The sequence below is a fragment of the Limulus polyphemus genome, unplaced genomic scaffold (assembly GCF_000517525.1).
Source record: "Limulus polyphemus unplaced genomic scaffold, Limulus_polyphemus-2.1.2 Scaffold381, whole genome shotgun sequence".
NCBI classification, from domain to species: Eukaryota; Metazoa; Arthropoda; class Merostomata; order Xiphosura; family Limulidae; genus Limulus; species Limulus polyphemus.
Window position 1 is genome coordinate 279,918 of NW_013665991.1, and position 13,906 is coordinate 293,823.

The following is a 13,906-nucleotide window of genomic DNA, read 5'->3' on the forward strand; positions in this document are numbered from 1 at the left end:
TAGATAGGCCTAAATAAAATGTTTTTAATTGTGGACCAGTATAATGTTGAATATTGTTTATGATTTCGTAATAGTTATACGACTTTTATATGGAATATGTTAAGAAGAATTTGAAGTCTTTTTGTTGATAAGAACAGATTCGTTGCATCTCTCTTAAAATTAATCCGTTGCTTGTAGAGAAAACGATCCAGTACTTCCTTGCCTTTTCTATCTATTCTAACGGAAAACAACTGTTTGACCTGACCCAGCGTCCAGGAGACGTGTCAGCCTTGCACGGGATTCGGTTCATCACAATGACGTGGATAATATTGTGCCACACGTATGCTTGGGCGCCACTCATAGGTTTTAGTAAGTATATTTACATTATACAATTGAAATATTTACACGTTAACGTTATAGCAAAGGTACTGCCTTCTTACGTTATTTTTTTTTCGAGATTAAGTAAACAAGGAACTCCATGTCATTAACCGTATGAAAAAAGACCTTATAAAATTAAGCTTATAAATTAACAACTTTTTATGATTTTAAAAAGAAAACTAAAATATTCATTTTAAGTTCAATTTTTAGAGTGGAGCCATATGTATCTTGAAATGTATCTTTTGTTTGGAATTAAGAACAAAGCTACACGATGGACTATCTGTGCTCTGCCCACCACGGGTACTGAACCCGGTTTCTAGCGTTGTAAGCCCGAAGACATACCGCTGTGCTACTGGGAGGCCAAAATGTATCTTACTGAATACAGCAAATTTAAACTTTGTTTCCGTGGTCCATCTATGGGTCAGGGTAAGTTTACTGACTTACGACGCTAAAATCCCAGGTTCGATTCCTTTCAGTGGACAGCACGCAGATAGTTATTTGTGTAGCTTTGCGCTAAAAACCAACAAAAACAGTGTTTCTGTGTAATTTATTTGTTGCTTTTGAAACAAAATGGCGTTCGTATAAAATTTAGCATTGAAAATAGCGTACTGTTAATTTTGCAGATTTTAAAATGCACACACATAGCAATGTTATTTGCTCTATACGTAGGATTTAATACGTTTCAATTATTGTTTTCTAGGAAGCTTGTATAATCTTCGTAATTCTCAAGAAGATTTGGCTTTTGAGGTAATATTGAATGGCTGGATAAGCGTTGACACTTTCTTCTTTTTGAGGTAAGATATTTCGAACTCTAGAAAACTGAATTTTTGATACATGATGTACAATTAGAAATCGTTTCCAGGTGAGATATGGGTTGTCATTTAGAGGAGAACTAGGCTAAATTTGATGTTGGTGTGTCTTGATTTAATAATAGTGCTATTTATCTTTGAGAGTTTCAACCACTTGTTATGATCACAGAGATTGAGTATATTATATCAAAAGGATTTTGGAGCATCACCACGTCATTACAGCTCATGTCGCCACGTTCGGTCACCCGATGATCGAACATCTTGAGAATAGCAATGAAACGTATTTTTTCGTTGTAAGAAGCTTTGTCGTAAGAATGTCATTTCCAAAACACACCACTCGTCCCTGCTTGTTTTCCATATTCCATCTATTGTACGAGGAGAGCGGTTTTCCAGTGCCCATTTCAACAGTTTGATCCACACAGAAATCCGTAGGCACTTCGTCCAGTGACTCCACCTGTATAAGTTCGAACAGAATAACATTTCTCAGTTGCTTAAGGTACGCATGAGTGGAAGCATGATCTTGTTGTACCCACACCTATTGGCCTCGTTCTCAAACGGAGATCCTTTTTTTATTATGCTGTGTACTGCTGCCTGGGGCACGTGAGCGGCTTTTGTCACTGACCTTTGTGTTCGACAAGTCTCACCTGTTACAAGACGTCACATTTTGTTTACCGTAACTGAGGTACGATTAGTTTATGTTCTTTTTATTGTTGGCCATTTCAAAGTGATCCATATAACTTTGTTTCCAATACCATTAACTACAAGGAATATCTCTGTTAAATTCTAAATCTCCGTTCTGAACGCACCTTTATAATCTGATCGTATGAACATTATGCGTCGGAAATAATTGTTATATATCATTCTCAAAAGCGCTCAACCTTCGGTGACGTCACACTAAAACATTGTCTAAATGTAGTCCTGATATGTTCCGTTCCACCACGACTTTAGATCGGATGTGGTTGTCACGTATCTTGCTGATTTACATATTCGAAATTGTTTTAATATAATGTACTCAACTTTCTTTATAAGCAATATAGGATAGGGAGTTTACAATTAAATTGGTAAAATATTAGAAAACCAATTTCTTTATTCAGGAATTTAAGTTCTTAATTACTTGATTAAATCATTCTCCTTAGATAACATTATTATGTAGTCCCCCAAGTGGGTCAGCGGTAATTCTCTGGATTTATTATACTAAATTTGGGTTTCGATACCCGTGGTGGGCACAGCACAAGTAGCTCAATATGCAGTTTTGTGCTTAACAACAAGTAACGTTATTCCTGTTATTCATTCTTTCTGTTTATTTGATATTCTTATGCCAAACGTGAGGGAATCCTCAATAGCCGCGGCACTTGAAATTCGTCAAGGCAGGATTAGAGTAAATTAATCTATGAGACCTTGTTTTCCTTTTTATTATCTATATTTTTGTGCGTCAGTAATACCAAGCGTATCCCCTATTTGATTTTATTAATCATCAGGATCTCTACCAGCCTACCCTTAAATTGAAATTATTATTTGCAGGATTGGAGTCAATTAACCCATGAAACCTTGAACGTGGTCAAATACATCAATCAAAAGGGTTTGACATCCTGAGTCCAAAACTGTAATTAGATCTCAAATCAGTCAAATCAGAACCATTCTATGAACCGCTATGCCAGGGCTAAAAAATTGTATTTTTGCCATATAAAAGACTAAATTAAAACCTTACGAAAAAAACTACACTTTTATAGATTTATACACTAATAAACCAGTTTACAGTACTAGGAATAGGTTGATATAAAACTTAACAGGACTAGAATGATGCCAACCAGTCAAAAAAGAAGAAATGTGTTGGTGATTTCCTTTCTGATTATTCTTGTAAAAAAGGTTTTCCTAAATAGAATGTAATTCTATGCAAACCTAAGCTCCTGTTGTCTAGGAACTCAAGTTTTTTTTTACCGGATAAGATCCCTGGATTTTTACAAGATATAATATCTGGCTATATTGTAAGATAGAATCCCCAACTTGTTACAGGATAGGATATCTAGTTTGTTACTATATATCGTTCTCAGCTTGTTACAGGATAGAATTATCAGCACGTTACAGGATAAGATTCTCAGCATGTTACATGATAGGATTCTAATGTATAATGTTATCGTCATGTATTCTGTAACAAGTCGTGGACCATATCGTGTAACATAGCTAGGGATCTTATAATGTACCAAACTAGGGATTATATTCTATAACAAACTAGGGACCCTATCCTGTAACAAACCAGATATCCCATCCTGTAACAAGCTGGGGATTCTATCCTGTAACAGGCTGGGGATTCTATTCTGTAACAAACCAGATATCCCATCCTGTAACAAGCTGGGGATTCTATTCTGTAACAGGCTGAGAATCCTATCCTGTAACAAGCTGGGGATTCTATTCTGTAACAGGCTGAGAATCCTATCTTGTAACAAGCTGGGGATTCTATCCTGTAACAAACTAGATATCCTATCCTGTAACATGCTGCACGCTTACCTTCAGGATTATACGTTTCTAAAAATAGTTCTAAAATACTAAAATGTATAAAAAATATATTGACACTCACATACGTAAAGATAATGACATTACTATAAAGAGCTCGAGTGTGATTCGCTGTAGTATCATACAATTATTTCTGAAGGATATTAACTCCAAATATACTTAATTATTTGTAATTGCAACTTTTTGTATTTCATTTACAGAAGACATCCGTTGTTCCATGAGATCAACACGGTTTAAGTAATTCCATCAAAATATATTCTATATTTACACATTATTTACTAACAAACAAACATGCGCAGTACAAGCTGATCAACTTCTCTGTCATAAAAACACAAATCCGTATTGCTCAAGTGCTTTCGAAAGGTGGACCTTTCTTCATCAAGGGCAAGCTGGGATTCGACGACTGTTTAAAAACATTACTCACCAACGTACTGATCTAACTTAGAAAATCAATCGGAGTTTGCAACATGAGATAAACTTCTTCAATATAACTTCTTAAAACAACCTACTAGTCTCGAGATATTCATGAAGAATAAGCATTTGCTATTAGCATATTTCAACTTGACATTAATCAGACTTATAACTATGCATTTACTGAATAAATAATTACGTTGGTATGTACCGAAATTCTACACTACTTAGAAATTATGCTAACGTTAGTAACATCACTTTTCAATAATTATGTCCCTCAGCGAGTCAGCGGTAAGTCTGTGGACTTACAACGCTAAAATTTGACGTTCGATTCACCATGGTGGACAGAGTGCAGACCGCTCATTGTGTAGCTTTGCACTAAACAGCAATAAACAATTATTATATCTTCTAGGTTTCAAATGAATGTCATAAATATTCATTAACGTTGTGTTTGTTTTCTCTATACCTTTGGTATTACAGTGGAATCTTGGTGGCCTATATTACGTTACGGCGACTTACGAAGTCTAATGGAAAAATGAACTTTGGACTGTATCTATTCCACAGATACTGGAGGTAGGAACTATAGGTTTTTGTTGTAGTTTATTTCATTCTTCACACGTATTAGACAAGTGTGGATAGAAGATCTGGCGACATAAGCACTAATGTGGCATTTCGATTTAGTTTTGAAGTTATACAATAAACTTTCTGTTGATGTGTTCACTTAAGAACAGCTGGATCTATTTTTTATGCTTTTGGACTTTTTCGTCTGTTTTATCTACATGATTAATATCAATATTTCAGATCAATAGCATAGTTTACTATTACTAAAATACTGGCCAGGATTATGATATGACACACCGGTGGCTCATCGGTAAGTCTGATGGCTTGTAATGCTAAAAATCAGGTTTCGATACCCGCGATGGGAAGAGCACAGATAGCCCCCTTTGTAACCTTGTGCTTCACAACAAACAAACTAATTTAATAATATGTAAATATTTAGGAAAGACAAAATAGGTTGAATTTTTTAATGCAGTTATTTACGTATAGTTGTACATATTGTACTTTAGTGTTCTTAAACGTTTACAAACTGGAGAGAACTTATACATAAGTATTTCATAGCACAATGACAGTAGACGAAAATATGAGAAATAGTAATGCTATTGACCCAGAATTAATATTCACATGTTCCTTAATAAATAATGTTTGAGCGTGACCTAGTGGATACCGTGCCAGTCTATCTGTTTGAAGTTCCAAGGTTCGAGCCACGCCTACGCTGAACACCTTCTGCACTGTGTACATGTTATACTATGGCCAAGTGGGTAGCGCGCTCGACTCGCAATCTGCGGGTCGCAGGTTCGAATCCCCGTCACATCAAACATGCTCGCCCTTTCAGCCGTGGGGGCGTTATTATTTGACGGTCAATCCCACTATTCGTTGGTAAAAGAGTAGCCCCAGAGTTGGCGGTGGGTGGTGATGAGTAGCTGCCTTCCCTCTAGTCTTGCACTGCTAAACTAAGTACGGCTAGCGCAAATAGCCCTCGTGTAGCTTTGCGCGAAATTCAAAACAAACCAAACTTTCTATAGTAAAAATTGCTTTTGTTCAGTCCTCGAGAATATTTCTTCGTTTACATCTTCGTTAAAAGTATATGTAAGAAATACGATTTTTTTGCTTAACCAACTATATTTTTCTTTGCCAAGGTATTTTCTTTCATTTCTAAATGTTTTTGGATTTTGATTCTTGCTGAATACCTTAAAAGACTCATTGAGTAAAATAAATATACCATTCAACATTGAATCAGCAGCTACGACATTATTTTTATATCAATGGAAAGTGCCCCCAAGTGGCACAGCGGTATGTATGCGGACTTACAACGCTAGAAACCGAGTTTCGATACCCATGGTGGGCAGAGCACAGATAGCCCTTGTGTAGCTTTGTGCATAATTAAAAACAAACAAACAAACAATGGAAAGTCTACCAAACTTTTATAGCCAATTTGCAAAATTGTGATGTTAGTGGAAATAGGAAGTTTACCATTCTTCAAATTGCAAACCAGCAAAGAAGAACATTTATAATTGTCTTTACTATTTGTATATACTAATGGCAGATTAACTCCACCAATGATGATGGCAATTTCTCTTGTCATCCTGATGGAAGGATTGGGATCTGGACCACTCTGGGACTTACAGGTGCGTGATGAAGCAGAACGTTGTAAAAAATCTTGGTGGAGTAATCTTCTTTACATAACTAACTGGAGAGCTTATGAACAACGAGTAAGTAATGAAATCGTGGATGTTTGACTCGGATTTGAGTCGAATTTTGAAAATTCTTTTACATTCCTTTTTTATATGTGGAATTAAAGTTCTTCTTCTTATTATTATTAGATTAATATTTTTAACAATTTAAAACGTTTTATTATTACGTGATAGATATTGCAATAAACAAGATCCATGTCTAATGATTTTACTTTCTCTGACTGGGTGCTGATGTAGACGATGAAGCAGAATTTATAAGCCAAATCATGAAATCGTTGACAAAAGGTTAATTCTTTACCATTAAATGTTTCTTTTTAATTCCCAGTACTTTTGTAATCTTAGCTAGTATTGCTTAAAAAAATACAATTATCATCAACAATTTTGTATAAAGTCTCAACCTATTTGGAGTTAATATAAACTCATTATCTCTACCTAGTGTCTTTCTCATTTATGGTATCTGTGTGTTGATATGCAGCTTCATATCATATCCTTGCTGATTGTGATACCGCTGTTCTGGTAAGTCCATTTTCAGAAGAAAAACATTCTATTTTAGGCTTACAACTATTGCCTCTTTATAAAGAAAAATTCAGTAAGCAATAAAGTTAGTTAAAGAAATCGATTTTAGAAAATAGTGATTCACTTGTATTAAATTTTAAACAATTGTATTAAAGGTTTACTGAATTACTGAATATTAGTGTTTTGTCTTCAAACATTCTCTTACAGCAATATAATAAAATTTCAAAACTACCGAAATGATTTGAGTAGCTTATAACTGTAAACCTTTAATTGTTAGCAAAACAATTTTGTATTACATACTACGTACAAAATGATAAAAAAGTGCATACCCATATTTATATTCGGTAGATGGTTTGTGGATTTTAAAATGGAGACAGCTCGTAATGATTTAGCAAAATCTATAAACTGAACCAGATATGGATGTAAAGTTATGGACTTGAACTGACTTTCATTCCAGCAAAATTTGATCGTTGATGAAAAATTAATTGGTATTTTATGCGACTACTATGTATTGTTTTGTGCTCCAGATTGGCATATTTTATGCTAATACCATGTACTGTTTTGTGCTCCAGATTGGCATATTTTATGTTAATACCATGTACTGTTTTGTGCTCCAGATTGGCATATTTTATGCTAATACCATGAACTGTTTTGTGCTCCAGATTGGCATATTTTATGTTAATACCATGTACTGTTTTGTGCTCCAGGTTGGCATATTTTATACTAATACAATCTACTGTTTTGTGCTCCAAGTTGGCATTTTTTATGCTAATACGATGTACTGTTTTGTGCTCAAGGTTGGCATATTTTATACTAATACGATGTTTTGTGTTTTGCTCCAAGATAGCATACTCTTTCGAGTGTAGTGTCAAAAACTTTTTCCAAAATTAATTGGATAGTTCTTAACTTATCAGTTCTAGCTGTTTCTAGGCATTGTACTATTTTTATGTACTTATTTCATGCTTTCACAAAAGTTATTTGTATCATTTGCGTAAAATGAAGTCGCATAGAAAGAGCTAAAATAAAGAGAAAAAACAAAACATTTTTGGAATGAAATATTGGTAAAAAGACTTAACAAGGCTAGTTTCGACACTCTCGTGTGTCCTCTTCAGTTCTACGCAGTATTCGTACTCATATTTTGCTCCAAAGATATGGTTTATTTTTTCGTTAATCTAAAATATAGTTGAAATATTGTTTATAATATTTAGTGTCAGGGCTAACATATTTAATATCTTTTGTAATTTTTGTGCAGACATCAATCTTGGAAAAGTTAGTTGACGATCACATTTACGTTTAATCAGTTAACAATGTCATTATTAAGGTGAAAACAACGTATATCTTATGTGATGTATTTCTCCTAGGAAGCCAGTTGTTGGATTTGTTGTTATATTCCTCTTGGTAACTGGCTCAAATATTGCTGTTGGTATGATTACAGTGATTAACACCTACTTTCCAACCATGATGCACCTTGCTCCTGACCTTGTGTAAGTATGTTTGTTTTACTTTATGAGGTACTTTCTGAGTGGGTGCACATGCGAAGATCTTATTGAATCTTTACACATTGAGCATGAACCTGCACGTGTAAATATTTGCTATGCTGTAACAATTTATAATGTTTTGTAAAACTATTTATTTAATCCTCCACTTTGTTCACCTTATTAAGTAAAAAAAACGTTTTTAATCACAGTTGTAACAATTTTTAATGTTTTATAAAACTTTTTGTTTAATCCTCCACTCTGTTCACCTTATTAAGTAAAGAAAACGTGTTTAATTTAATCACAGTTGTAACAATTTTTAATGTTTTATAAAACTTTTTGTTTAATCCTCCACTCTGTTCACCTTATTAAGTAAAGAAAACGTGTTTAATTTAATCACAGTTGTAACAATTTTTAATGTTTTATAAAACTTTTTGTTTAATCCTCCACTCTGTTCACCTTATTAAGTAAAGAAAACGTGTTTAATTAATCACAGTTGTAACAATTTTTAATGTTTTATAAAACTTTTTGTTTAATCCTCCACTCTGTTCACCTTATTAAGTAAAGAAAACGTGTTTAATTTAATCACAGTTGTAACAATTTTTAATGTTTTATAAAACTTTATGTTTAATCCTCCACTTTGTTCACCTTATTAAGTAAAAAAAACGTGTTTAATCACAGTTGTAACAATTTTTAATGTTTTATAAAACTTTATGTTTAATCCACCACTCTGTTCACCTTATTAAGTAAAGAAAACGTGTTTACTTTAATCACAGTTGTAACAATTTTTAATGTTTCATGAAGCTTTTTGTTTAATCCTCCACTTTGTTCACCTTATTAATAATTCAAGAACTTCCATCTTCTACTTTCTATCTTCTACATTTGACCACTATTTTTAGTAGATGGTGAAATTTTATCTTGAATATTTCAAGCTGCATCTTTATTCTTGTTTTTAAACGATTATTAAACTCCATATTTCATGGTTCAGTTTCTACGGGTTGTTTTTGAAACTTTGTAAACATGTATTTCGAACACTCATACATGGGCGTTATTTCCATACCCCCCCCCCCCATGTTGTTGTAATTATTCTACTCGTAAATGAGATTCCATACACTACTCTTATGCTTCATAAAATGCTACTTCTTTACATATTGTTTGGGCCAAGCACGGCCTAGTGGTTAACGTACCCGAGCTGTGAATCCGGAGTTTCATGGTTCAAGTCTCGTTGCTGCAAGATCGTCCTTTGTAGTTAGAGGCTGTGGGTGCGCTATAAGAGTAACAATAAACCCCATAAATCGCTTAGACCAGAATAGCACAAGAGGTGAAGGTGAATGATGTCTATTAGTTTAAATATATATAGACGGCTATACACAGATACTTTTTGTACAGCATAACTCAATAAACAGAATACATCCAAACCACTGGAACGCATGAAGATTATAATGACTCAAAAATAAAATAAAATGGTGAGGCTCTCTATAGACCGTCATCTTTCAGTGATGATCTTCCGAGCCCTCTGGATGCCTACTTCCCTCCCATACCAGTGGTTTAGCTAGTAAGTCTGAAGGCTTATAACGCTGAAAACCGGATTTCAGTACCCGAGGTGAGCAGATCACGGATAGCCCATTGTTTACTTTTGTACTTAACAACAACCAAACCCCCTGAACGTCACATTGGAGGCGCTCTACCTTTTCTCTAAGATGTCAATTCTCTCTCGTAGTGGTGTTAGTTCCGAAACAATTTGTTTTCTCTTTGAGGCCTATATTGATTAAACAAGGTTAATTTCTCTTTCACTGGTGGAATATTCATCCATTTTTGCCGTTTACGTAGAAGCTCAAAGCTGTAATTATAAAAACGTATTTGTTTAGATCTGTAACAATGAAGCATTTGGTTAGCTCGTGGTTCTATTTATACCCTAGAATGTTGACCTTTCCAGCCTGGTCACGTTCCATCTTTAACCATATTTAACTTCATTATTGGATAGTGATCTCTTTATATTCCACGTAACCCAAAAGCAACTGTTTCTACTATAATATCTAGATAACCAAAACTATAAGTGGGCTCTGACATTACGAAAGTGATATATTAATTTCATCTGCCTTTTTATTAAACTCCAAAGAGTTGAATGAGGCTTTGTGAACACGTGCTGCATTAACGTGACCCAGAGTTACTGGAGAGAGATGTTATTCCTCATCGAACGAAGAGGATTGAGAAAAAAACTCTCTACGTTTCAAACTTTTAAGCTCTTTCTTACCACAAGAAGTCGAACAAGAAAGTACCAAGAAGTATACATGACAAAATATCCGGAATAATAACAGTAATACAAACTGCACCTTCTGAAATTATATTAGGTTATAAAACAAATATAATCTGTGTCTACACTTTAAATAGTTTCCATATTCTTAATGATATTATGGAAACATTATTTTGTTCAGATTTTAGTATACCGTCCTGGAATATAAATCAAATACAATTGAAATAAACAGGTTTCGCGATATCGTGGAAAAATATAAGGGTTTTGTTACGAGTTATTAAGGTTATAAAAGGAATGTTCTTGTAACTGTCACTACAACCAACCAGTATCATTCTGTACGTGACAGCGACGTATAACTAAGTAATTCATTTCCACACGAAGCTTTTGACTTTTATTTTTGATCTCTTTACGTGCAGGGTTAATCAAAAACTGGAAAGAGACATCTATTGGAAGCCATATGGACATTTAGGACCTTATTGTATCGGAATAATTACTGGATATTTGCTGCTTCATCATCGAGATGTCATTATTAGGCCGGTAAGTGTTGACATTATTTCATGACCCTCAACGGATAAACCGTGTATCCCCACCATTGTGTGGTGTCACGTAATAATAATAGTAGCTGTTAAGATAACACAGGAAATAATGACTCCTGTTAAAATGACATAGATGATAATGGTACCTGTTAAAAATGACACATGTGATAATGGTACCTGTTAAAAATGACACGTGATAATGATAGCTGTTAAAATGACACTGACAATGATGCTATCTGTTAAAATGAAACCGGTAATAATGGTGCCTGTTAAAATATCACCGTCAATATTTATTCTTGTTAAAATGGCGTCTGTGATGATACAAAGTGGGAAAAAATGAAACATTTGTGACGATATTGGTAATAATTGCACTGATAAAAATTACAACAGTAATAAATCAAAATTTGATAGAAATTACGCAAAAATTTGTAACAAGAAAATATTTTTTAAAGAAGAAAATCGGTGCCACTGTCGGAGTGCCTTCCCATTTTGCGTATTATCACTGTCACGTTTTTCTTGCTTCCTCTGTGTGGGCCCTGCTTCAGAAGATACAATATATTTTACCAATTTCACATTGCAGTTGGTACCATTGATTTATTTGTCTGATTTTCACGTGCAATACTTTCCGTTTTTGACCGATTTCTCTGACATGTCTGTCTTATGTGGTTTTCTGTTTTATTTTATTTATTTATAAAATTATCATTTACTCAAAAATCGTCTATCTCTATGACATTTACTAGTAAAACATAAAAACATCAATTTACCTCCTCTGCCCGTGCCACAAGCGAATGCCAACCAGCCCAATCCAACAGCCCAGGCAGTGCGATGAAGAGAGGCATATAATCCAGCCTCCCATAGAGGAGGGAGGTTCCCTCTGTTATATTCGTAGGCTCCGTACAAAGCTGAAACACTACAGGTTATGGCAATAATCCAAAGCACGAACTGTAGTATCTAAATAGTATGGATAAAACATTTCTAATAAAACTCAGTGCAAATCTTTATGTTCACCCCAAACCCTTACATTTTTCCAAGTTACCGCGAAACCCTTTTATTTCAATTATATTTGATTTATATTCTAGGACGGTATACTAAACTTGGAACCCTAAAATAGATTTAAAAAAAACAATTTTCATGAATACTATTTAATTTTCTTACGTAGCTGTAAAAATGCAGATACAATACAATATTGCAAGAAAATCGTATTAAACAACACATTAAACGCCTTACTTGAACACTTTAATCTTAGCTGTCCCACTATTGGTTTTTCCAGTGAGAGTAGTGCTTTACTTTTCTGAACTCCTGAAAAATGAGGCTCATTTCTCAACGCTATTATAAACCAGAGCAGTATTGTTCCAACGTTAATATATTTTATCTAAAACTCCGTTTAAAGCAGTTTCGAGACATTCTGCCGTTGTTTGATAACAGAGTTTGCAAAGCATTTAACCTTTACCAAAGTTTATTGACGTATCACCATAATTCGACTGATAATTATAGAATGATACCTTAAAATGCATTAAGTAACAACTGGTTTTAATAGAGTTAGTTGTATGAGCAAATTTCTAAAATATCTGAACAGATGAGTAGCATGTTCTAAAAGTTCAGTGGTCTATAGATGAATGAATTAGAAACACTGACCTTACATATAGTGAAGTGGCGTTTCGGGTTATTTCTGTGTTTTTTAAAAAAAGGCGAAAGAGGGGCAAGTTATTCCTCGGTCTGAAGGACAGTACTGTAATAGAGCGTTCGTTTCATTTAGTTTGTGTAATTCTTTATCGTCTACCGATCAAGAGCTGATAATACTGATAATCAAATAGTTCAAATGGTCCATAACCTTGATCTGACCTATAGTAAGTAGAACAACGTTTCAACTCGTTTACGTTACTCTTTATAGATCTTCTTGTGAAGTGTTCAAATAGTCCATAACCTTGACCTGAAATGCAACAAAGGTTATAAAATAAGTTTTGCTGGAAATTTCTATTTAACATGCTAAGAATGAAACTTAAGATGTAGTAGTATGGTATCTTTCCTGATTTTCTGTAAAGTGTCTTAGAGATTACTAATATTTTACAATTGTATAGATGCGCCCCAGTAAAAACAAGCAAATTTATATTGTAACTATATTTTTATGTCTTCTTGCATATTGAATGTAATTGAAAGTCAGGGCCCTCTGGTGAGAAATGGCAAATTAGAGGAAAAGAAATATGTGTTGGGTGTAAAGCTTATGGTAAAAAATTGTTTGCTAGTTTATTTGTTTACGAATTTCGCGCAAAACTACTTGGGAGCTATCTGCTCTAGCTGTCTGTAATTTAAAAATATAGAGTATACGTAAAGCAGCTAGTCAATACCACCCACTGCTAATTCTTGGGCTACTCTTTACCAACGAATAACTGAAAAACCATCACATTATAATGCCCCCACGACTGAACGGGCGAGCATGTTCGGTGAAGGGTTTCGAACCCGCGGCCCACAATTTGCGGGTAGAAAACAACAGAAGATAGGTCTAGTTAAGATTTTGAGAGAAATAAAAAGTAACAACTTATATTCTTCTGCAAATATATGATATGCGAATAATTTCATTAAATCGTCTTATCAATAGGGTCAAGCCAAAATGCATGTGAAAAGGTCCTTCCGAGCCAATTCTCGTAAATTATACACCTGGATTGGGAGTGGTTCAAATTAAGTATAAACGATATACGATTTAATCTGGCCCATATCACACCTGTTAATTTAGCATGACAAAACACTACTACCAAATTTGATCTTCTGCAAGTAATACTAAACATTA

The 13,906-nt window shown here is 34.2% G+C and overlaps 1 protein-coding gene across 1 annotated transcript in view; it reads left to right on the plus strand.

The window, feature by feature from the left end:
* LOC106457843 (nose resistant to fluoxetine protein 6-like) overlaps positions 1–13,906 on the plus strand; it is an 85,810-nt gene that overhangs the window by 30,903 nt on the left and 41,001 nt on the right. Inside the window, exons 6-13 of the mRNA XM_022383892.1 lie at positions 178–348; positions 1,058–1,151; positions 4,569–4,661; positions 6,193–6,358; positions 6,777–6,856; positions 8,218–8,340; positions 11,002–11,122; positions 13,279–13,345. Of these exons, the coding sequence (XP_022239600.1) occupies positions 178–348; positions 1,058–1,151; positions 4,569–4,661; positions 6,193–6,358; positions 6,777–6,856; positions 8,218–8,340; positions 11,002–11,122; positions 13,279–13,345 (915 nt within the window). The remainder of the gene's footprint in view (positions 1–177; positions 349–1,057; positions 1,152–4,568; positions 4,662–6,192; positions 6,359–6,776; positions 6,857–8,217; positions 8,341–11,001; positions 11,123–13,278; positions 13,346–13,906) is intronic.